Below are 26,006 nucleotides of genomic sequence, written 5' to 3'. Positions count from 1 at the left end.
TTCAATCCCTGGAAAAAAAGTTTAAAGGTTAAAACTTAATTAAAAGAAGTCAGTAATACTTTTTTTTTTTTTTTCCTTTGTAACTTTTCTGTAAATGGACAGCATACCTTTATTTTTATTTTAACGGGGTGCTAAGGAGCGAACAGAGCCTCACGCATGCGCTCTGGCACTGAGCTACAGACCCAGCCCACGCACTTCGGTAATTCTTAAAATTTAAAAATAATTGATCGGCTTTGAAATGAAACACTGTAGGTCAAAAAGCTCTTACCTTCACTTAAATTTTGTTGTTGTTGTAGATGGACAGAAAGCTTTCATTTGTTTATTTTTATGTGGTGCTGAGAATCGGACCCAGTACCTCACATTGCTAGGCAAGCACTCTGCCACTGAGCCACATCCCCAGCCCTATTTTGTATTTTATTTAGAGACAGGGTCTCACTGAGTTGCTTAGCGCCTGGCTCTTACTGAGGCTGGCTTTGAGTTTGCGATCTCCTGTCTCAGCCTCCGGGCCACCTACACTTCTTAATAGAAAAAATAATTCCCTGTATAGGACTTACTACATATCCCAAGATGCAGGAGAAACTACATTTCCCACTATGCCTTAGTACAGGAAGGAAGTGAGAGGAGACCGCTTCCCGTCATTGCATATAGACCGGAAGCCCGGTACTTAGTTCTCTTTCCCATCTTGCAAGGTAAGGAAGACGGCTCTCTTGGAAAGAGTGAATTTCAAGACCTCAATCCTTCGCCATCCGAAACCCGAGGACTTTAAGTCGACACCTACAGGGGTCGAGCATGCTCAGGGTCAACTGAGAGGCCTTCCAGACGCTTTATTTCTTCGACCTGGATTGGCGGCGGGGAGTGAAGAGGGTGGTGGAATGCGGTGGAGGCTCCGGCTGTTCCCCACGCTCTGGGGCTGGGGAACGGGGTCCCTGTGGGCTGCCGGAGCGAGCTGGTGGGGCCAGAGGGACGGGGCAACAGCGTGCGCTCCGGCGTCATGAGCCCGGGTCACAAAATACGCTGCTGAACTTGTCTCAGCCACGTTGAGGTTTGAGGCTGAAGCCGGTTGCTCCCGCGTCTTCCCCCACGTCCCCGACCGGAAGTCGCTTCTTAGTCGTGGAGCTTATGTCTTCAGGAATGACCCGAGTTTGGGCTGTCATTTCCCTAAACCGAGACAGTGGTCTTAAGACTTGGGAGCAAAGATTTTGAAAGCAAACGATTTCAAGCTCTGTACTCGCCGCTTCCGAACTTTGCAAATTTTGTTGAAGACTCTCCTAAGTTTTTAAGTTTGCAAAACAGTAATATTAAAGTAGGTCTCGCCGGATATTTAGCAAAAATCCAACGGGTGTAAGAGATTTGCAAATTCTCAAAAGTTTAGTCTGTTGGCAGGGGGACCCTAATATGGGTTAGTGTGGAGTTGGGGAAGAAAGCCAATGTCTTACGGGGGAAGGCTTGTAGAAGGGAACCCTGCCCATCTATGTGCAGTTTTAATATTGCCTTGCTTTGGGGTGATTGGTGAAATGCATTTATTTATTTGTTTGTTTATTTATTTATTTGTTTGTTTGTTTGTTTTGGTAGATGGCGGGTGAAAAGGCTGAGAAGCCAGACACTAAGGAGAAGAAACCTGGAGCCAAGAAGGCTGATGCTGTTGGCAAGGATAAAAAGGAAGACTCTACGGATAAGAAACCCAAGAAAGGAAAGCCCCACTGCAGCCGGAACCCTGTCCTGGTGAGAGGAATTGGCAGATACTCCCGATCTGCCATGTACTCCCGAAAGGCCATGTATAAGAGGAAGTACACTGCTGCTAAGTCCAAGGTATGGAAAGAAGAAAACCAATAACCATTATGTCTCGGCGTTCATTCTCTGTCTCTGACTTTTTGATGCATTTGTCTTTGTAGGTTGAGAAGAAGAAGAAGGAGAAGGTTCTTGCTACTGTTACAAAACCAGTCGGTGGTGACAAGAATGGTGGTACCAGGGTGGTTAAGCTTCGCAAAATGGTGAGATTTGGGGGAGGCTGTGAAATGGGATTTTTAGATTAAAGTTGAAAATTTAACCATGTTCTTGTGCACTTAAATAACACATAAGCTCCTGCTTACCAGAGGATTGCTAGTTGAAGATAAAGGTTCTGGTTTTGCAAAATTGTCTTCAAAACATTTACTACATCTGATGTAAGTTAACTTTCCTGAGCTTTGTTTCTCAAAGGTTTATAGTGAAAGTAAGACTTCATGAAATAAGTTACTTATACTGGATTTGTAGCTCAGTGGTTGGGCTCTTCCATAACATGCACAAAGAAAGCCAAGAGAAGGATGTAACTAAAGCATTTGAGTTTCGAACAAGGAAAAAGATTGGCAACGTTTTCATGATACCAGATTTGGCTCTTCTGATCTAATGGTTTACTTAAGTAAGTGGAGTCCATGAACTGTCTATAGCCTAGATACTACCCGACTGAAGATGTGCCACGGAAGCTGTTGAGCCACGGCAAGAAACCCTTCAGTCAGCACGTGAGAAAGCTGCGAGCCAGCATCACTCCTGGGACCATCCTGATCATCCTCACTGGGCGACACAGAGGCAAGGTAAGCAGAGTGCCTAATACAGTATGATTTAACCAGTATAAGTAACTTATTTCTACCATCATTACAGATGGCACCTATCCATTTGCTTGGAAATGTGTTTATATTTACTTTCTTAAGTTAGCCTAGTGTGATTGCTTCCAGAACTGCTGAGCTACCAAATTTGGGTGACTTGTGATGTGGTTAATTCAGAAGTCAGTTTTTTGTGGTGCTAAGGATTAAACCCAGGGCCTTGTGCATACAAGACAAGCACTGTAATAACTGAGCTATATTTTTAGCCTTCACAAGTCAGTTTTTAATTGGAAAAAAATATCTTTTGTTTAACTTATAGAGAGTGGTTTTCCTGAAGCAGCTGAGCAGTGGCTTGCTACTTGTGACAGGTAAGAAAATCCATAGATTTTTATGTTCTGAACAGATTTTAAAACATTTGCAGTATATGTATTTCTGCTATTTATGCTGTAGTTTCTTAATATTGAGCTTCTGGTCCTCATTTCATTGCCTTATATATGTGAGATAAAGGGGGCAAGTATTTAAATTTTTGTAGCAACCTATCAAATAACTTTCTTCTAAAATACCGAATGAGCCAGGCAAAAGGGCTGGGGTGTGGCTTAGTGGTTAAGTGCTCCTGGATTCAATCCCTGGTACCAAAATAAACAAAAAACCCGTGGTTTTGATCAACCTGTGTAAGTAAGTGACATGTCTTTTACCAGCCTGGGTCACCTGAAAAGAGGGGGCAAAGGCCCTGGACAGACAGATACTAGAACATTCTAGATTCTGGTACAGTTGAGAATTTTTCTAAATCAGGATTAATGCCAAGTTAAAATAAGTAATTGTTTCCATTTACCTTATTAATGTTTTCTTTAGGACCTCTTTCCCTCAATCGAGTTCCTCTGCGTAGAACACACCAGAAATTTGTTATTGCCACCTCCACAAAGATTGATATCAGCAACGTGAAAATCCCAAAACATCTCACTGATGCTTACTTCAAGAAGAAGAAGTTGAGGAAGCCCCGACACCAGGAAGGTGAAATCTTCGACACAGAGAAAGAGGTACAGTTCTTTTCTCTTGTCACTTGTGACAGCACTTGGGGGATGGGGATCGAGGGCTAAGCATTGTATTTGTAACTTGGTAATAGTAACCTTTTTTAAATGTCTCGTTTTCTCTTTAGAAATACGAGATCACAGAGCAGCGCAAGGTTGATCAGAAAGCTGTGGACACACAAATTCTACCCAAAATCAAAGCTATCCCTCAGCTCCAGGGCTACATGCGATCCGTTTTTGCTCTAACAAATGGAATTTATCCTCACAAATTGGTATTCTAAATTTCTTACCAAGAACCTAATTAAATAACTGCTACATTTTATTTGTGTCCTTTTTATTTTATTCTCCATAAGTTGGTCTTTAGACAAATACTAACCTTCCTGGAGGTAGGGCATGACCCTACTGGTATGATGGGGTTTTGCCTCTGGTGTAGGGTGGATTGGAGGAGACCCCCTCTGGGGAGTGGAACCGCACCCTTTTGTGTCTACAATCCAAACAAATAGCTAATGAGTCAGTTATTTTTATAGCCTAGAAGGTGTATGCTTTGTATACTATTGAACAGTTGATAGATTTTGATTATTTTACAAAAAATGCCCGTAGTCTAGTATTCCATCCTATGGATAGCTGATGTTCCATAATTTCTGATTATATAAGTGTTGCACTAAAATAATCAGAAGTATATATATAGAGACAAGTCTGTGTAGAACAAATTCCCCAGTAATTGTTTTTTGCTGGATCAAAGGATTTTTGCATTTTTTACTTTTTTAAGTTTTTTTTTTTTTTATGATATTGATGAGCATTTATTTATATGTGGTGCTGAGGATTGAACCCAGTGCCTTACATGCTAGGCAAGTGCTCTACCACTGAGCCACAACCTCAGCTTCCTAAATCAGTTTTATTGATATATATTACATAATGGCAAAATTAATCCTTTTTGACCACAATTCTATGAAAGGACTGTGAAAAGAATTTCCATCATCTCATAATCTTCCTTCAAGTTAATCACATAGTCAACTGTTAGTCCTGGCAACCAGTGATCAAATTTCAGTTAATATAGTTTTTGCCTTTTTCTAAAATGTCATTACTTAGGTAGCTTTTTGAGTCTGGCTTTTTTTTTTTTTTTTTTTTTTTTAATATTTCTTTTTTAGGTGTAGATGGACACAATACAATGCCTTTTATTTTTATGTGGTGCTGAGGATCAAACCTGGGTCCCGCCCAGTAAAGTCACAACATTCACATACATGTTGTATGGACATACTTTGTGATGTTGGGGATCCAATTCAGGGCCTCATGCGTGCTTGACAACTGCTCCAACATGCAGCTACTACCCCAGCCCAAATGCATAGTTTTTTTGTGTGTGTTTTTTTAAATTTTTATTGTTGGTATTTCAAAACATTACATAGTTCTTGATATATCATATTTCACACTTTGATTCAAGTGGGATATGAACTCCCATTTTTACCCCGTATACAGATTGCAGAATCACATCAGTTACACATCCATTGAATTACATATTGCCATACTAGTGTCTGTTGTATTCTGCTGCCTTTCCTATATGCATAGTGCTTTAATTTTTTCTTAAATGTGATGGGTTGTTTGTAAAAATGGTCACAAGGAATCTTACCATTCCTCTACATTAAACCAGTGATCCACAAACAGGAAGTTACAGAAAAAGCAGTGGGTTTTTTGTTTTGTTTTTACTTTGAGTTCTGAGAGGTCCAACCAAGGAACCACTGGTTTTGGTGATGGCCTTGCCATCCTAGTGTAGAGGTGGTACAGGGTATCACAACCCCTCTGTGTTATGTGCTGTTGAAGATCCAGCAAAGGCCCCACACAGGCTAGGCAAGCCCTCTGCCATTGAACTATGGCCCAGCCTTCCCTGTTCCTACAATACCACCAGTATTTAATTTGGATTTTTAAAATTTTTTATTCTTTTTAGTTATACATGACAATATAATATTTTGACATATATACATGGAGTAGAACTTCCCATTCTTGTGGTTGTACATGATGTGAAGTTACACTAGTTGTGTATTTATATATGAATATAGGAAAGTTATGTCTGATTATTCTACTGTCTTTTCCTATCCTTCCTCCCTTCCCTGCATTCCCCCTTTGTCTAATCCAGTGAACTTCTATTCTTCCCTCTCCCCACCCCCCCACCCCCTTATTGTGTGTTATCACAATATCAGAGAGAACATTTGGCCTTTGGTTTCTTGGATTGGCTTATTAAACAGAGCATGATATTCTCCAGTTCCATCCATTTATTGGCAAATGCCATAATTTCATATATATATATATATATATGTATTAGTTGTTGATAGAAATTTTTTTTTCATTTATTTATACATGCTGCTGAAATTCGAACCCAGTGCCTCACACATACTAGGCAAGTGCGCTACCACTGAGCCTCAGCCGAGCCTCATTTTAATGGCTTGGTAATATAACATTGTGAGACTTTATTCTAATCACTTCCCCTAAACACCATAATTGCCCAAGCTGGCTACCAAGTTAGAATCCTCTTGCCTAAACCTCCCAAGTCATAGATTAAAGGTGAGTGCCACTAAACTCAGCTGTTTCCATTTCACCCTCTTTTTTGGGGGGGCGGGGCAATACCGGGGATTGAACTCAGGGACACTCATCCACCGAACCACATCCCTAGCCTATTATGTATTTTATTTTGAGACAGGGCCTCACTGAGTTAAGAGTAGTTGCTTAGCACCTCACTTTTGCTGAGGCTGGCTTTGAACTTGAGATCTTCAGGATCAGCCTCCTGAGCTGCTGGGATTAAAGGCATGAGCCAGTGTGCCAGGCCATTTCACTCTCTTAATTCCTCACAATGGGTATTAAACTCCAACATGAGTTTTATTTTGATTTGGGGTACTGGGGATTGACCCCACAGGTGCTTTACCACTGAGCTACATCCCCAGTCCTTTTTGAGACAGGATCTTGCTAATTGCTTAGGGCCTTGCTAATTTGTTGAGGCTGGCCTTGAAGATGTGATCCTCCTGCCTCAGGCTCCCTGGTCACTGGGATTATAGGTGTGCACCACTGCACTCAGTCTTACTGTTTTGCCCAGCCTGATCTCATATTCCTGGGCTCAAATTGGTCCTTCTGAGTAACTAGGACTATAATCATAGACTTTTGTACTTGACATACATTTTATTTATTTGTGGTAATAGGGATGGAACTCAGGGGTGCTTTACCACTGAGCTATATCCTCCAGTACTTTTTTTTAGCTATATCCTACAGTAATTTTTTTTCTTTCTTTTTTTTTTTTTTTTTTTTTTTTTTTTTTGAGCTGGTCTTGCTAAATTGCAGAGACTGGCCTTGAACTTGTTATCCTCTTGTCTTTGCCTCTGGAGTTGCTGGGATTACAGGCATGGACAACCTTGCCTGGCTTATGTACAGTTTTAGAAATACATGGGAATACACATACATAAGCCAAAAGTTAAAACGGAATACAATTTACCCAAATGAGTTTGGAAACATTCACACAAAAACCTACACACAAATGTTTTTAGAAACCTTACTCATAACTGCCAAAACTTGCAAGCAACCAAGATGTCCTTCAACAGGTGAATGCATAAACAAACTGGTACATCCATATAATGAAATATTTAGTGATTTAAAAAAGTGAGCTATCAAGTCATAGTCTGAGGAACCTTAGATACATATTGCTGAGGGAAAGAAACCAAACTGAGAAAGATCCATATTTTATGAGTCAAAATATATGACATCCAGGCGGGGATGTAGCTCAGTGGTATAGTGCTTGCCTAGCATGTGCAAAGCCCTGAGTTAATCCCCAGTACCACAACAAGAATCATCATCATCATAATAATAAAAATAAAAATTTAGAACTAATTCTATGAGATCGTAAAAAAACAAGCGAAACTAGGACGATAAGAACAGTAGTTGCCAGAGATTGGGGATAAGGGATAGAAATGAACAGCAGGGATAAATATTTAGTGATAAACAGTGGGTAAATTATATTGTATGATACCATAATGGTAGATGTATGTCATAGATTTGTCGAAAACCATAGACTATACATAACAAATAGCTCTGATGTCAACTATAGACTTTAGTAATAAGTCAGTATTTGCTCATCAATTAAAATAAAGATGCCACACTGAGATACTAATTATAGAGGAAATGGGGAATTGTGAAAAGTATATAAGAACTCTGTACCTCCTACTGAATTTTTCTGTAAATCTAAAACCACTCAAAAATTAATGTCTTGCTGGACATGGTGGCAGATGCCTTTTTTCCCAGTGGCTTGGGAGGCTGAGGCAGGGGGATCTCAAAGCCAGCCTCAGTAATTTAGTGAGGCCCTAAGCAACTTAGACCCCATCCCAAAATAAAAAAAACAAAAGGGGGTGGGGCTTGTGGCTCAGTGGTTAAGCACCCCTGGGTTCAATCCCTGGTTCAAATAATTTTTTAAATTCTATTGGGTTAGGGATATAGCTCAGTGGCAGAGCTCATGCTTGGTATGCATAAGACCCTGGGTTTGAGGCCCCCCTCCCCCCCACACACACATATAATCAGAGTCTATGTCTAATCCCCTCCCCAAAAGTGGCTGGAAATGTCCTTAATTCTCTTCCAGAATTGAGACCTGTACCCTGGAGTTACAGATGGGGAAAGCAAGTCCAGAGAGGCTAAGATTTATCCAAGGTCCCCAGCAGACTTAGTAATGGCTCAGGACTAGAGACCGTGATTCCTGCAGTGCTGCTTTGTATCCAACACCAGGCATGAAAAGCACAGAGAAATTAGTGTTTGATGACTTTGAAAATGAGAATAGTCTGAGACAAAGAAGAGCCTGGAGGGATATGGACCCAGCTTTTTCCACTGGAAATCTGAAGAACTTCAACCGTCAAACATGGCTGGGGTGGGGGGCAGGTGTACAGATGCATTGGGAAGGTAGTAAGGGGACGGCTCTCTCACCTTGCCAGAAAAAGATTGTAAAATTTTTAAAAAATCTGTTTCTACTTAATATTATGTTCTCATGACTCTCAAGCATCCCTTTGAAAGGGATTCTGTATATAGTGTATATTTGGAATTTTATTACCGTTTATATTATAGATATAGTTGTTAATTTTTTGAAAATTTTTTATTTGTTCTGTCCTGTTCCACAGGACAGTGGAATACATTTATGCACTTTGGTATACTTTACATAAGTGGAGAAATTAATTTTAAACTACAAAAAAATCAAAATCTATTACTTTAAAAAATATATATATGGAGGTGGGATTGTAGCTCAGCTATAGAGCATGCGCCTAGCAATGTGCTGTGTTTGATTCCCAAAACCAGAAAACAATAAAGCAAAAAACCACCTGTAATCCCAGCTACTCTTAAGGCTGAGGCAGGAAGATCATTTGAACCCGGCAGTTAAGGCAAACCTGGACAACATGATGTGATTTCAATCAATCAATGAATAAATTCAAAATGAAAATAATTTTTTGCAGCTCAATTGGAAATGGCATAGGATTGAAGTTTTGCTTCAGGGGTCAGATGGACTTGTATTAAAAATCTGACTTGGCTGCCTACTGGTTCATTTTTGTGATAATCGGTATGTAACAATGATGGCAAATGCTGTGATCCCGACTACAGGCAAAGCACCTAAGTAAATCATCCACAAAGCTTTTTATTTTCATTTTGGGACAGACTAAGTTGTTGAAGGCTTGGCTAAGTTGCTGAGACTGGCCTTGAACTTGGGATCCTACTACCTCAGTCTCCTCAGTCCTCAGAAGTGTGCCACTATGCCAGGCTCTGCGATAATTTTTAAAGAACTTTTATTGTGTGGGACATGGTGGTACACACCACCATCGCAGTGGCTGGGGAGGCAGAGGCAGGAGGATCACAAGTTGAAAGCCAGCCTCTGGGGAGGTGGCTTAGTGATTAAGCGTCCCTGGGTTCAGTCCCCAGTACCAAAAAGAAAATAATTTTTATTGAGGCAATATACAGAATATATAAAATTTACCATTTCAGATGGTGTAGTTGGGTGGTATTAAGTATATGCAGATTGGGCTGGGGATGTGGCTCAAGTGGTAGCACGGTCGCCTGGCATGCGTGCGGCCCCAGTTCGATCCTCAGCACCACATACAAACAAACATGTTGTGTCCACTGAAAAACTAAAAATAAATATTAAAAATTCTCTCTCTGTGTCTCTCTCTCACTCTCTCTTTAAAAAAAAAAAAGTATATGCAGATTCCTGCATAACCATCACCAGCACCTCTGAACATCCCCCCCACCCGCCCCCAGTATTGGGGATTGAACCCAGGACCTCACACATACTAGGAGAGCACTCTGCTATTGAGCTGCACCCCCAGCTCCATCTCTAGAACTTTTTCATCATCCCAAACTGAAATGCCCCCCATTAAAAATTAAGTCCCCAAGCCGGGCATATTGGTGCACACCTGTAATCCCAGTGGTTTGGGAGGCTGAAGCAGGAGGATCTAGGGTTCAGAGCCAACCTCAGCAACTTAGTGAGGCATTTAGCAATTCAGTGAGACCCTGTCTCCAAATAAAATACAAAACAGGGCTGAGGATGTGGCTCAGTGATTGAGCATCCCTGGGTTCAATCCTCGGTACAAAAAAAAAAAAAAAAATTAAGTCCCTATTCCCTTCAACCCCACCCCAGTCCCCAGTTACCACTATTCTATTTAAAAAACAAATTATATGTTGATGGAGCTTTATTTTATTTACTTATTTATATGCAGTGCTGAGAATTGAACCCAGTGCCTCACACATGCTAGGCAGGTGCTCTCCCACTGAGCCCTAGACCCAGCCCCCCTATTCTACTTTCCATATCTCTTTTTTTATTTTTTGGTACAGGGGATTGAACTCGGGGGCACTTAGCCACTGAGCCATATCCCCAGCCCCCCTGACCTTTTTAAAATTTCATTTAGAAACAGGGTTTCACTGAGTTGCTTAGGGTCTCACTAAGTTGCTGAGGCTGGCTTTGAACCTGTGAACCCCCTGCCTCAGTCTCTGGGCTTACAAGAGTACGCTGCTCTACCCGGCCCATAAGGAGACTCATCTATGAGGAAACTAAAACCTGAAGGATGAGTAGGAGCTGGCCAAACCTAACAGGTAGGGAAAGGCCTTCCAGGCAAGGAGAAGGGCAAGTTCCAAAGTCTAGGGAAAAGAAAAATCATACAATCATTTAACAAAAAATGGACAAGGCCAAGGTGATTGTCTGAGATCAAGAAGGGCACTGGCCTGAGATGAGATGAAGAGGCAGGTGACAAGCAGGGAGCAGAGGATGCCTGAAGTGCACCCAAAAGGTGGAAGAACATGATGGCTTAACATTTGAACTTCTCTAGCAAGGCATCTTCAAATTTGTTTAGTGCTAAAAGCCTTTACTAAGCTGCTGCTTTATTCTAAGCACCATGCCAAGCATTTGGAACTAAAGGATTAAACCACAGAAATCTCAGTGGCTGACAATATTAAACATGAATTGCACCTTTCCTGGGTCTGTGGTTGACTGGTGTGTCCCTGCTCCCAAGCTGCGACATTAGGGCTTGGCTCCAGGCCCAGTAGTCATGTAACAAAACACATGCATGTATAATCTTTTTTTTTTTTTTTTTTTTTTTAATGGGGGGACTAAGCTCAGTGGCACTCGACCACTGAGCCACATCCCCAGTCCTATTTTGGATTTTATTTAGAGACAGGGTCTCACTGAGTTGTTTAGTGCCTTGCCATTGCTGGTGGCTGGCTTTGAACTCACAATCCTCCTGCCTCAGCTTCCCGAGTCACTGGGATTACAGCCAGGAGCTGTATAATCTTAATAAGGGAGAAAATGAAGAGTGGAGAATTAGTATTTCCAGTCGCCACAGAGCTACAAACAAAGCTCAGGAAAGGGAATGGTTCAATGCAGTCTGTGGGCAGCAGGTACTTTGGTATATTAGGTGGAGGAGGGAGAGGACTGTCTGAGAAGTGACACACTATGCATGATGGTTCCCAGCTCATGTTTATGTTTCATAACTGTGATCCCAGTGACTCAGGCAGCTGAGGTAGGAGGATCACAAGTTCGAGGCCAGCCTCAGCAACTTAGTGAGAACCTGTCTCAAAAATAATAATAATAATAATTTTTAAAAAGGGCTGTGGTTAGTCTGGGGTTGTGGCTCAGTGGTAGATCGCTTGCCTAGCATGTGCAGGACCCTGGGTTCAATCCTCAGCACCACCTAAAAATAAATAAATAGAATAAAGTTAAAAAAAATAAAATAAATTAAATTAAAAAGGGGGGCTGTGGTAGAATGTGGGTCAGTGGTAGAATGCCTCTGGGTTCAATCCTCAGAACTCCACTCCCCATAAAATCACTCTATATGAAGTCTGGAATAGAGAAAACACTGGGAAAAATGAAAAAGTGCTGGTAATATAGACAGATCCTGAAATCTGATTGACATTGATTTTTATTTTATTCTGAAAAAGTTTTTTTTTTCTTTTTTTGTGGTGCTGGAGATTAAACCTAGAACCAAGGGCTTCACTCCTGAGCCATACCCCAAGCCATTATTTATATTAATTAGAACCTTAAACGAATTTTTATAAAAAACAGATGTAAAAATAAGTTCCAGGACAGTGTGAGACAAAAAAATTCCAAAATTTGTGAAGAAAAAGAATTTAAAAAGCTGGGAGGGGTGCTGCATACCTATAATCCCAACAACTCAGGAAGTTGAGACAGGAGGATCACAAATTTAAGGCCAGTCTCAGCAATTTAGCAAGGCCCTAAGCAACTTTGCAATCTCACAATAAAAATTTTAAAAGTCTAAGGATGTAGCTCAGTGGTAAAGTACCCCTGGGTTCCATCCCTACTACCACACACACAAATCATACGTTAGGTTGAAAAAAATTCACGTTGGGTTGGGGTGTAGCTCAATGGTACAGCACTTGCCTAGCATGCTTGAGGCCCTGGGTTCCATACCCAGTGTTGAAAAAAACAAAAAATTCATGCACTGATGTCCTAACCCCTAGATACCTTAGACTATAACCCTGTTTGGAAATAGGGTCTTTACATAGAACATCAAATTAAAATGAGGTCATTAGGGTGAGCCTTGAACCAACAGACTGATGTCCTTATAAGAAGAAATTTGTAAGAGAACATAATCTTGTAAAACAAAGTCTGGACAGACAGAAGGGAAACAGTAGCTGTCTACAAGCCAAGAAGAGAGGTCTGGAATGGACCCTACCTTCACAGCCCTCAGAAGGAACCAACCCTGCTTGGTTTTAAAGGTAAGTACTCTCATCCCTTTAATTTCTTTCTTTCTGGTTTGTGGTACTGGGGATTAAACCCAGGGCCTTTCAAACACTAAGCAAGTCTACTGAGCTACATCCCCAGCTGTCATCCATTTAAAGATGTGAAGCTAGGGCACAGACAGGTGATAAAACTTGTTCATCATCGGAACATGCGAAGGAGTTGGGACCAAACCCAGGCGGTTAATGATCCAAATACCACATACATTTAGTGAATGTTAACCTGTCAATTATCAGCTTGAACCACAGCATCCCACTGATCCAACTAGGTCCCCTTAGAGAACTTGACCTCAGGCTCAGGACGTGGCTCAGTTGGAGAGTGCTTGCCCAGCATTAGCAAGGCCCTGGTTCCATCCCTAGCATTGAGAGAGAGAGAGAGAGAGAGAGAGAGAGAGAGAGAGAGAGAGAGATAGAGATATGCAGGTTGGACTCCCATACAAAGAAGGCACTCAGTGAATACCAAATCAGTGGGATTAATTTTGCCCACTTTTCCTTTGTAGAATGACCTTTATTTTTCTTTTCTTTTTAAATTTTCTGGTGCTGGGGATTGATCCCAAGGTCTTGTGCATGCTGGGCCAGGCCCCTACCATCGCGTTACACCCCCAACTCGGTCCTTTCCTTAACCTGTTTTTGTAGCAGGGAATGTTTGCAATATTCCAAACCAGAACTGGAATTTCTGGCGCAGCAGTGCCTTCTATGTCCACAAGAGGGAGCCGGAGGACGCGGCTCCTCTCAGATCTCCCCGGGACTGATTTCTGGAGCGGAGAAGGCTGCAGTTGCTGCGGCTTCCTCCTTGGGCTTTTTCCCATCAATGTGGAGCACTGTTCCTTAGTTTTGGCAATTCAGCGGAGCTCCAAGGAGGATTTCTTCTTCCTCGTTTTCGAATAGCTCTTTCATCTGATTTTCTTTCCCTGCACCCTCATAGACCCACCCAAGAGCCAAAATAGTCTCCCTTGACATGAGACCCTGGGGAGCCTACAGAACTGCTCAGAAAGAAGATTTGGAGTAGGTGTGTGCATTTCCTCCTTGAGCTGGTGATTAAGGGATGGGAACAATCTCCCCCGCAGGTTCTGTCAACTGTGTGTGTGTGTGTGTGTGTGTGTGTGTGTTCACCAGATGTTCATTTGTGGTTTATTTCCTTGGTGTTTTTCAAAGGCCTTAAAAATGAACACGGCTGCTTCATCTAAAACCATCCTTCAATTTCTATTAAGGTTTATCGAGGGCCACTTATCTCCTCGCCACACGCACATATTTGTGGGTCCAGTAAAGTACTACACACTCATTTTAAGACAGTCAGCTGGTACAGCAAATCAACAGAAGGGAAAAAGATATCACAAAATCCCAGAGGGGCCCAGCTTAGCCACGGCCAGTGACTATCACGTCAGCAGCTGGGGCAGAGGGAGATGGTCTCCTTGGACCAGCCCACACCCTCTTGGGGAGATGCCTCCTAGGGGTGATGAGGTCCAACCTGCTAATTCTTTCTGATTTTCCTATGCTTCCTCTTAGCTTCTAGCTTAGAGTCGCCGGGCCAACAAATTCCCTCGATCCTTTCCCCATCTTAATTCTATTTTCAAGTGGAAGAGTAGAAAGGGCAATTCCAAACAACTCAGAAGTCACAGCCCTTTCTTGTCTATGAGTGGGTGTTTCCTGTGTGTGTGTGTGTGTGTTGTCTTGACTAAATATGGGTTCCCTGGTTGACAAAGGGCTTTCTTTGTCTTCCTGATCCATTCTAAAAATTCCCACTCAAAGACGATATTTCCAGAGGGAGGGTCTGTAAATATTAATTCACCAGCTGCCTCATGGAGATCCTGCAGTCCTTGAACTAATTACTGTTGTTAAATATTAAATAACTAGCTAGGTGCAATGCCCACACCTGTAATCCCAGAGGCTGAGGAGGCTGAGGCTAGAGGATCGCAAGTTCAAAGCCAGCCTCAGTAATGGTGAGGCATTAAGCAGCTCAGTGAGACCCTTTCTCTAAATAAAATCCAAAATAGGGCTGGGGATGCGGCTCAGTGGTCGAGTGCCCCTGAGTTCATCCTCTGGTACCAAAATTAATTAATTAATTAATTAATTAATTAAATAACTAAGGCTGGGGTTGTGGCTCAGTGGTAGAGAGCTTGGCTAGCATGTGTGAGGCACTGGGTTTGAACCTCAGCACCACATGAAATTAAATAAATAAATTGTATAGAAAATATTAAATAGCTATTCATTATGTAGTCTGAGGACCTTAAGACCTAAATGTGTGTTGTTTTCATTAATTTAAGTGAAAGACAATAGTTCCTGGGCATCTTGACTCCTGATCTTTAAATATAAAATTAAGTATACCAAGCCAGGTGCAGTGCCTATAATTTCAGTGACTCAGAAGGCTGAGGAAGGATGATCTCAAGTTTGAGGCCAGCCCCGACAATTTAGTGAGACCCTTTCTCAAAATAAAATTTAAGGGGCTAGGGTTGTGGTTCAGTGGTAGAACACTCACCTAGCATGTATGAGACACTGTGTTCAATCCTCAGTACCACATATAAATAAAATACAGGTATTGTGTCCACCTACAACTAAAAATATATTTAAAATAAAATAAAACAAAATTTAAGGAATAAAACAAAGTTTAATGTTCTTTTTTTAAAATTTTTTTAAATTTTATTTATGTATTTGTGGTACTGAGGATTGAAACCCAGGGGCATTTTACCACTGAACATCCCCAGCCTTTTTTTTTTTTTTTTCCTTTCCTGAGACACGATCTCACTAAATTGCCCAGGTTGACCTCAAAGTTACTATCCTCTTGCCTCAGCCTCCCAAGTAGCTGGGACTGCAGACTTGTATCCCTGCACCTGACTCCTGAAAACAAAGGTTTTTAAAGACCTTTATGTTATTTATTTTTATTATAAAAATTGTGGTGCTGAGTATTGAACCCAGTGCCAAACACGTGCTAGGCATGTGCTCTATCACTGAGGTACAATCCCCAGTAACAGAAAAAAAAAAAAAAAAAAATAGTACTAGAGCTTTCCTTTGAGCTACTTTTTAAAATTGTGAGCAAAGGGAATTAAGGTGTTTCCTTACAGCAAAAATAAGGAAACTGGGGTTGCAGAATCAGGTAGCCCTGGCTGGGTTCAAATCTGAGCTTTGATATTTACTATTTTGCGGCCCTGAGCAAAGTGATTCTGGGTGGTTTCCCAGCTGAAAATGGGGAGAATTGATACTACCTGTCTAGGGTTATTGTGAGGATTTGATGAAACAGCCATTCCATTGTGCGCATGCGCTAGGAATTGCTAAGCAAGGACTCCACCGCTGCTTGCACCCCAGCCGCGGGCCCATCACATTGGCCTGTGTTATTGTTTTCTCGGCACTGATCTGCTCCAAACTGCTGAATTTGAGGTTTGCTTGCTTCTTGTCTCTTTCCCCCCATCAGGCTGTCAGTTCCATAAGAGAAGACTTTTCTACCTTGCTCATCCTTGGAAACCCAAACCACGAACTATGTCAAATAGCAATATGTTGCTAGACTTGGTGGCGCAAGCTTGGAATCCCAGCGATTCAGGAGGCTGAGGCAGGGGGATTGCAAGTTCAAGGCCGGCCTCAGAAACATAAGGAGACCCTGTCTCAAAACAGGGCGGAGTGGGTGGAGGGTGGGGAGTACTGGGGATGTGGCTCAGTGGTAAAGTGCCCTGATATTAATCCCCTATGCAACAAAACAAAACAAAACAAACAACCCTATATATCTATATCATATAAATAGATCTATCTATCTATCTATCTAATCTAATCTATCTATTTATCTATAGTTGAATGTATAAGAGGAATAGCCATGTCATTTTGGAGCATTTTCTACATATATTGGAATAGCTCTCTAGTTCTTTTTTCTTTCTTTCTTTCTTTTTTTTTTTTTGGGGGGGGGGGAGGGGGTGCCGGGGGTTGAACTCAGGGGCACTCGACCACTGAGCCACATCCCCAGCCCTAGTGTTTTTTTTGTATTTTGTTTGGAGACAGGGTCTCACTGAGTTGTTTAGTGCCTTGCTTTTTGCTGAGGCTGGCTTTGAACTTGCGATTCTCCTGTCTCAGCCTCCTGAGCCGCTGGGAATACACGGGCATGCGCAACTGCGTCCAGCAACTCTCGTTTTTTGAGGGTCAGGAGTCAATTTTTCATATATTATTTCAGATATTTGATTATCTTCATCCTATATGCCACCCTAGGCTTTGACATCTGGGGGGCGGCTAAACAAATAATTGTGAAAATAATATCATGACAATAAAATAAACAATTGTTGTAAGGAGCATGAGACTGTGATAACAGTACATCTTGTAAGATTTATTTAGTTGGGAGGGAGGCCGTGCAGGGTGGAGGAAGCAGTAAGTTTGAATCTTGTTTCTGCAACTTAGTAGCCAGATCTAAAGCTGTGTCATTCTGAGCCTCAGTTCTTTAAACTATAGGACTTTCTGTGAATATGCTCTGAAGGGCATTACATTCCCTTATGAATGGTTGGGTAAATGACTCCCAGGTGCTACATAGATTTTCAAATAATAAAAAAAAAAAATCTGCTTTTATTTTTTTCAAAAGCCATACATGCTCTAAGACAAAACTTAAAAAAAAAAAAAATTTCAAAGTAAAAACCACAAGTCCCCAGGCACCTTTAAACATACTGTTTAGACTCACCGAAGTGTTATCAGCATGATACTTAGTCTTTTATTCTATACCTGTACTCATATATGCATGTGATTTTTTTTAAAAAAGGCAATCATCCTATAAAGCTTATTTTCTATGTAGCAGGAGCAGTGACACAGGCTGAGGCCGGAGGACCACAATCCCAAGGCCAGCTTTATCAATTTAGTGAGATTCCGTGTCACAATAAAAAACAAAAACATCTGGGAATATAGCTCAATAGGAAACATCCCCCGGGTTCAATCTCTAGTACTGATATATATATATATATAAATTTTTTTTTTTGTTGTTGTTGTTGTTTTTTAAAGATAGGGTCTCAAAAACTATGTTACCCAGGCTGTGTTACCCAGACTCAGGGGTTCAAGAAACTCTCTGTCCCAGCTTCCAGAGAAGATGGGACTGGTGTGTCCCACCACAGCCAATTTTAAAATTGAATTTTAAAACTTACTATTTTAGGCCAGCCACCAGGGCACATGCCTATAATCCCAGTGGCTTTGGAGGCTGAGGCAGGAGGACCAGGAGTTCAAAGCCAGCCTCAGCAATTTAGCGAGGCACTAAGCAACTCAGTGCGACCCTGTCTCTAAGAAAATACAAAATAGGGCTGGGGATGTGGCTCAGTGGTAGAGTGCCCCCGAGTTCAAACCCCCCCCATACCTCCTTGCCCCCAAAATTACTATTTTAAATTGGTTTTTTCCATTTAGTAATTATATCATGAACATTCACTTGTATTAATATTCTTTATAAACATTATTATGTTTCTGTGGTACTGGAGATTGAAGCCAGGAGCATTCTACCACTGACCTACTCCCAGCACCCTCCTCCTTTTTTTTTTTTTTTTCCTCCCCCAAATTTTGTAATGGGGTCTCACTAAATTGCCCAGGCTGCTCTGGAACATCAGCCTCCTGGGTAGCTGGGATTACAGGTATGTACCACTGTGCCAGGTCATAAGCATTATTTTGAATGGTTTCATAATATTCCACATTATTGACATGTATTTCAGTTAATTAATCCCACATTTAAAATAATTATATTTTTTCCTCTTAAAAACAAGACTGAGGACGATTTTTTTCTCTGCTATGCTTTAACTAAAAAAAAAAAAAAAAAAAAAAAAAAAAAAAAAAAAAAAAAAAAAAAAGAAGAAGAAAGAAAGAAGAAAGAAAAACAAAAACCATTCTGAGCTGCATATCCCTGTACATACTCCCTTGACTATGTATTTATTTCCTTCAGACAACTTCCTCAAAGTTCAACTGCTGGAACAAAGGGAGTGCACCTTACTATTCTTCTTCTTGTTTTTAAGTAACAAGAGTATAGAAGTAATATAGAGAGAACAATTTCACCTCAACTATTCCAGACCAGCCTCACTCCCCTGGGGTAGCTCATATTAACAGCTTGGTATGGTTTTTCCTCTACACATTTTTCTCTAGACATATAGCTGTTCCTTTCTTGTTTTTATAAAAATGGAATGTCATTAAGATCTTCAAGATACATTTCAGTGTTGAATATAACAGTTAAAATTACTATTAAATGCCAGGCACTGGCCTCCAAGAGTTGTTGACAGCTGCTTTACTTTCACGCTTGTTTTTCTTTTCTTTTCTCTCTTTCTTTTTCTTTCTTTCTTTCTTTCTTTTTTTTTTTTTTTTGGAGTGTTTATCCATACTACACTATTCAGTAAATACTAAGTATGTACTGCACAGTTCTACCCATTGCTTATGACCGGTGTGCAATGCCTATTCTGCGTCAGGCTCTCCCCCACCCTCCTCTGCCTCTGGTGCTGTTTGGAACTCACGATCTCGAGCATGCTAGGAAACCGCTCTACCCGAGCCCCGCTTCGGATTTCTGCAAGGATCTCATTTAAACTAGACTGCAGGGCGTGAACCTCCAAGTTCTGCTAAGGGTGTAACCCAGAGAGGGGTTACACCGGCGTGAGGGAAGGGGAGGCGGTGATGTTTTCTCCTAGTGCTTGCAGACTCAAGGTGGCCCCAAATGGCTAGGGGAAGAAGGGGCCGGTCGGGTCAGAACGAGGGCAAGGTGGAATGGAGGGCAAGGTGGAACGCTGGGCGAGGTTCTGCAGCCCCAGCGCCCCGGTCCGCGGGGCGGTGGGCGGGGCCAGGCGGGCGGGCGGAGCCTGTATTGTCCGCTCCGCGGGGCATGCCGGGAGCCCCGCCCCCAACATGGCGTCTCACTGACAGTTGGCTGCTGAGCGGCAGAGGCGGATCCTGCTCCTCAGGGCGGCGGCGGCTGTGGCAGCAGCAGGGCCGGGGTCTCCGGGGCCGGGGTGGGAGGATGGCGGCTCGGGCCGCCTAGGGCGGAGCTGCGCGGGCGAGGCGGCTGGTGGGGCGCTGCGGGCGGGCGCGGCGGCCGCTGCCATGGGCTGGTGAGCGCTGCAGCTCCTGCTCGCGTCTCCCGGGCCGGGCGTCTCTCCTCAGCGCCAACCCCTCAGCCCGGCCATGGGCTCGTCGGCGGCAGCGGCGGCGGCGGCGGCCGCGGACTCGGCGCAGTGGCTCTCGGTGAAAGAGGAGACCATCTTCCTGCACGACGGGCTGATCCGGGTCACCGACCTGGCCGAGCTGCCCAGCGAGATCCTGGGGGCCCCGGAGGCCGCCGACACGGACCTGGAGGTGAGCGCGCCGGCCCCGGCCCCGCCGTGTGGCCCACCTGGGACGCGGGCCCGTCCCCGCGAGCCGCCGCTGGCTGCCCTGCAGGTGTGTGGGCGCCCGGCGAGCAGGTGCGGCCGGGCCGCAGGTCTGCAGACCGCACGCCGCCCGCCGCCTGGCGGCCCCGCGCCCGCCGGGGATCTCATTTGTGGTTTCCTTCTGAACGTCCCGGCACCCGGCATTTTATTAGAACATCCCTCTGCACGGCCTGGATGCCCCGGAGGAGCCGCCGCCGCCTCCCGGGCCCTCTCTCCCCTCCCCCACAAGCCCCCTGCACTCACTTCCAGGGCACACCCAGGTTGCTCAGCTTTGGGGACATTTTTATTTAAACATTGCACACCCTCTCCCTGCTCTCCTTCCCGAGTTCTGTGTCGGGGTATGTGTGTATGTGTTCGGGAGAGGGCAGTGGCAGCTGCCCGTCCTCGATGGGCAATTCAACAACTTCTCTGTGTCGTGCCTCGGATTGACACCCGGCCTTTGTCAGGGAAGCGGGGTGTAGACAGCGAGAGGGATGATACCGCGGCCCTCCCTGCGTTCACGGTGGAGGGTCACAGGCTTCTTAGGCCGCAGGGCCTTTTTGTGTGCCCAGGGGTCGCGGAGAAGCCCAGGCTTAGGGAGCCGCGGCAGGTGCAAAAGCGGATCTCAGCAGTTGTGCTGCTGGGGTTGGGGGCAGAAGGAAACCAAATATGCCTGGTGAATGGGAACTTTCCACCGGCTTCGCTCGGTTTGATGTTTGCCTAGAGGTGGGAAAACTAGCAGTATCGTTTTATCCGCGCCGGCAGATGCTGACGCGGCTGCCATTCCACTTTGTGGGATGACATTTTGGTGTGTAGGTAGCCTGGGGTGTCATGAAATTCTTATTGTCGCAAGGAGGGCCCTCTGGGTAAGGCACAGAGAGGATGGTCTGTCTTCTGGCTATAAACGGAATGCGAGGAATCTTTTGTGTTTTGTGGTTTTCCATGCACTTTGGCTTTCAGCACAAGGAGCATTTTATAGAAATGGATTAAAACCCATTAATGTGTGTTTCTGGAAATGGCAGTGATCTGTTCGCGTTGGCTGAGACATTTGGACATACGTGCTTGAGATGCGAATGCGTTCCACTGTATTTGTCCGGTTTTGAGGTTGCTTCAGCATTTCCGGTTTGAACTCTTAATTGACTTATTTTACAATTTGGCCACCAAAACTGAGAAGATATAAGTTGGTAGGGAATTCCTAACAGGAAATTATAATTTTATTTTATTTGGGACTGTTCTATAAAAAGCAAGGTGTGTCTGAGTATCTTATCTGTCTGAAAACTCAAGGAGTATTATGCTATGATGGTGGAATCTCAATTTAATTGGCTCTGTTATATGTGAAAGGTGGGGGTTGGATGCTCTTTGTGTCTTGGAGATTAATCTAAGTTCATGGAAGCAAATATAAATATGTATATACATATATAGAGATATGGATGTGTATGAATTATTTGCAGAATCAGAACGAATAAGATTAGCTAAAATACCTGTGCCATTAAGTTGGCTTTCCTAAAATGTTTACCATATATATTGTGTGAACTTGTCAGCTGTTTCACCCAAAGAACTATTTTAAAAGGATTCTCTGACCTGGTAGGTTTATTTTTTTTTTCTTTTAATTTGTGGTATAGCCTCTCAGAAACTAACATGTGAATGAGTGATAAATATTTGTGACTGGCAGTAGTGAAGAATTTTTTTTTCATTTCTTTACAGGTGTTATATGGGCTACATAGCATCAGAAGATAGACAGCTAAGAAAAGCTTTTGTGGCTATTAGATTTGTTTGTGAGGGTATACTCACATTTAATTATTTAATAATGATTATGATTAAATATATCCTATGTGTCAGGTATTATTTTTTTAAATTCTCAAAATACCTTGGGAGCTAAATCTTGTTACACATTGTAAGAGTTGTATATAGTATACTGTACAATTCTTGTATGTACAGGTGAGACAAGTAAACATTAACAGGTATACAGCTTGCTCCAGGTGACATAGTTAGAGAGCCTGGAAATTAACCCAGTTCTGTTCATTTCAAATACATTTGCTTCTAATCAATACTTTACTCCTCCATGCATGTATGAATCCCCGCCCCCCCCCCCCAGGGCCTCACCCATGCTGAACATGTACTTTCTCACTGAGCAAATATTCCAGCCCTATTTGTAATTATTATTTTTTTTTAAAGAGAGAGAATTTTTTTAACATTTTTTTTTTTAGTTATTGGCGGACACAACATCTTTTGTTTGTATGTGGTGCTGAGGATCGAACCTGGGCCGCACGCATGCCAGGTGAGCGCGCTACCACTTGAGCCACATCCCCAGCCCTATTTGTAATTATTTTAATCTCATAACTGGCTATGGTTGGTGTAATAAACAAGTATCTTTATTTCCTTCCTAGCAACTGTTTCTTTTTCATATTTGAGGAAGATTAGAAATTTATCAGTTGTTTAAAGATAACTTTTTTTGTGGGGGTGGGTACCAGGGATTGAACTCAGAGGCACTCAACCACAGAGCCACATCCCCAGCCCTATTTTGTATTTTATTTAGAGATAGGGTCTCACTGAGTTGCTTAGTGCCTCGCCATTTCTGAGCCTGGCTTTGAACTCCAGATCCTCCTGCCTCAGCCTCCTGAGCTGTTGGGATTACAGGCATGTGCCACCATTCCTGGCTACCATCCTAATCAAATGCACTCTTCTAAGCTTCGATTTCCAATGCACATGTGGTTGAAAATGGCTATTCTTTATTGGATCCTCAGTTAACAATTTGATTATGAGGGGTGGAACCCAAACTAGTTTAAGTAATTTGTGACTGGCAACCATAACGCTTAAGACTGTAACGGATCACAGTTTTAGAGCATGAAAGGAACTTAGAATGACCCCCTTAGATAATTGTTTCCCTCATTTTAGAAAGAAATTATTCTAGATGGTTGGGAGAGATTATGACTTCTTGGTGGTTATAGCATCACTAGTTATGGCAGGGCAACAAATAGACCTGGGCTTTTCTGCCTTTGAATTCTGGTGGTTTTTCCACTCTATAAGTGCTATGTAAAGTTAAATATCAATCTGAAAAAAAGAATCCACTCTAAGAAGTCAATTAGCATTGACTTAGGGTTTTTTTTTTTTTTTTTTTTTTTAAAGAAAGAGTGAGAGAAAGGAGAGGGAGAGAGAATTTTAACATTTACTTTTTAGTATTTGGCGGACACAACATCTTTGTCTGTATGTGGTGCTGAGGATCGAACCCTGGGCCGCATGCACGCCAGTGAGCCACATCTCCAGCCCTTTTTTTTTTTTTTTTTTGTATCAGTGATTGAACCCAGGGGCACTTATCCATGGAGCCATATCTCTAGCCCTCATTTTTTATTTTGAGACAAGGTCTTGCTAAGTTGCTTAGGGCTTCATTAAATTGCTGAGGCTAGCTTAAACTTGTAATCCTTCTGTCTCAGCCTCCCAAACTGCTGGGATTACAGGTGTGTGCCACCATGCTTGACTTGAGTTAGTATTTTCATTTAAACAAGAGCAAAATGTTTGAATTAAAAATTTTCTTCCCAGTTAATTTTAGATAAGTTTTTGAAAAAAGATAAATAATATTTAGTCAAAAGATTAATATAGAGCTGGAGTTATAGCTCAGTGGTAGAGCACTTGCCTAGCACATGTGAGAAACTGGGTTGTATCCTCAGCACCACATTAAAAAAAAAAAAAAAAGGGTATTGTGTCCATCTACATCTAAAAAATAAAAAAATTCATACAAATATTTGTGGAATTCAGAAGTGAGCTCTTTCACTCTCCTAGATGTTGAGGTTATAGCAATTGATGAAATAAAATCCTTGTCATTAAAAAGCTTATATTTAGGGGCTGGGGTTGTGGCTCAGTGGTAGAGCACTCGCCTAGCACATGTAAGGCCCTGGGTTCAATCCTCAGCACCACATAAAAATAAATAAATAAAGTAAAGGTATTATGTCCATCTATATATATACATATATATGTATTAAAGCTTGTATTTAGTAGGAGAATATAGATAATAACAAATAATAAGTATGTGACATGTACAGTCATCCCTCAGTGTGTACTTGGGGGAATTGGTTGCAAGACCCCCTTGAATAAAGTGGTGTGGTGTTTGCATATAACAGAGGCACATTCGCCAACATTCTTTAAATAGTTTACTTATAATACTTAAAACAATGTGAATGGCAGGCAAATAGTTGTTATACTGTATGGTTTAGGGAAAATGATGAGAAGAAAAGGTTTGTACATGTTCTAGGTCTAGCTGTGTGGTTCATAAATGACTGGCAGGGGAACCCTGCTCAAACAGTGAGTGCTGGAGCGAGACTCAGGGTCTTTGAAATGGCGGGAGGCTGCTGAGGGCATGCTTACACATCACTTCATTTGTGTGGATTCAACATAATGCTTGGTGCAAGGCAAATTCAGGTTTTGTGTTTTGGAACTCTCTGTTTATTTTTCCTGAATATTTTCTATCTGTGGTTGGTTGAAACTGCAGATATGGAGGACCAGTTCGTGTGTGTGCGTCCATGCAAGTGTTATGGTAGATGACAAGTGTTGTGGGAAAAGAATATCTGGCTAAAGAGATGGGGAGTAATGTGGGAGGACTCTGTTTTATATCAGGTAAACAGGAAAGGAAAGCCTAGGATGGCTTTTGGGTGGAGACTTGAAGGATGTGAGTATAGCATGTGGCTGCTGAAGAAAGAGCAGCCCATGCAGAGAAGAGGTCCTTAGCATGTTTGGAGCTCCTAGCCCTTGTCCAGTAAGCAGAGGGGAGAGGAGAGTGATGTGAGTACAGAGTGCAGATCAAGTAGGGCCTTGTATGTAAGGTTCTTGGATATTAGTTGAGTGGATCAAGTATGCAGAGCAAGGCATTTTCTTCTCCTGTAAAAGTAGCTATCATTCTTTCTTTTTGTATTGGGGGTTGAACTCAGAGGTGCTTTACCACTGAGATAGATCCTCAACTCCTTTTGTTTTTGGTGAGATAAGGTCTTACCAAACTGCCTTGAACTTGTGAGCCTCCTGCCTCAGCCTCTTGAGTGTGCACTACTGTGCCTGGCTAGAACATTAGTGTTTTTATAATAAAGGAAAAATTTAAAAACAAAATAATGGCTTATTTGTGAAGTTCCAAAAGGTTTCTGTTTTCTATTTCATATTTCTTTACAAATTCCAGTTTGGCTTAGGCATTAGATAGATAGCTAGGTAGATAAGTTGATTGCATCCCGGCTAAGATATGACTGGGCTACATCCCCAGCCCTTGTTCTCAGTCTTCATTGTTTGCTTATAAGGACCTCCCATTCCCTGCCACATATACATCCCCCAAATTAAGACTTGAACTTGAATGTTCAAATCAACTTTATTTGTGACTTCCCCAAACTGGAAACATTTTGGCTATATAGTGAATTAAATAAACAAATAAATAAATAAATGGGTGATACATCCATACAATGGAATACTACTCAGCAACAAAAAGCAACAAACTGTTAATACTCACAGCATGGATTTATGCTGTGTGGAAGAAGCCAGACAAACAAGAATAAATATTTTTTAAGATTTCATTTATATGAAATTCTAGAAAATACAAATGAATCTGTAGTCGTTGCCTGGAGATAAAGGTGGGCAGGAAGGGATTGGAGGGAGGGATTATAGAGGAACATGAGATTTTTGGAGTGTACACTTTAAATATGTGCAGTTTATTGTAGCAACTTATTACTTGAATAAACAAAACCCACAAATGCCCAGAGTGTTTTATGGATACACTTAGGACATGAAAAAGGCTAAGCAGTGTTTTTTTCATAAGGTTCTTGGATATTAGTTAAGTGAATTAAGTGGGCAGAGCAAAG

At 42.2% G+C, this 26,006-nt stretch overlaps 2 protein-coding genes across 9 annotated transcripts in view; both read left to right on the top strand.

The window, feature by feature from the left end:
- Positions 1–615: 615 nt before the first annotated feature.
- On the top strand, positions 616–3,916 carry Rpl6 (ribosomal protein L6). The gene is made up of 7 exons (XM_077105308.1): positions 616–689; positions 1,573–1,809; positions 1,893–1,991; positions 2,424–2,567; positions 2,896–2,944; positions 3,429–3,613; positions 3,733–3,916. The coding sequence occupies exons 2-7, from the start codon at positions 1,573–1,575 to the stop codon at positions 3,883–3,885; spliced, it is 867 nt and encodes a 288-aa protein (XP_076961423.1). The 5' UTR covers positions 616–689; the 3' UTR covers positions 3,886–3,916.
- Positions 3,917–19,837: 15,921 nt separating this feature from the next.
- Positions 19,838–26,006, top strand: part of Hectd4 (HECT domain E3 ubiquitin protein ligase 4) — a 172,052-nt gene continuing 165,883 nt past the window's right edge. For all 8 annotated transcript variants that reach the window (XM_077108969.1, XM_077108967.1, XM_077108968.1 and 5 more), the window contains exon 1: positions 19,838–20,125. In XM_077108969.1, the coding sequence (XP_076965084.1) occupies positions 19,955–20,125 (171 nt within the window). In that variant the 5' untranslated portion in view covers positions 19,838–19,954. The remainder of the gene's footprint in view (positions 20,126–26,006) is intronic.

This window comes from Callospermophilus lateralis, chromosome 1 (assembly GCF_048772815.1).
Source record: "Callospermophilus lateralis isolate mCalLat2 chromosome 1, mCalLat2.hap1, whole genome shotgun sequence".
In the NCBI taxonomy this organism is placed as follows: Eukaryota; Metazoa; Chordata; class Mammalia; order Rodentia; family Sciuridae; genus Callospermophilus; species Callospermophilus lateralis.
The sequence above is the reverse complement of the archived record's forward strand: the minus strand, read 5'-3'. Positions and strand labels throughout refer to the sequence as shown.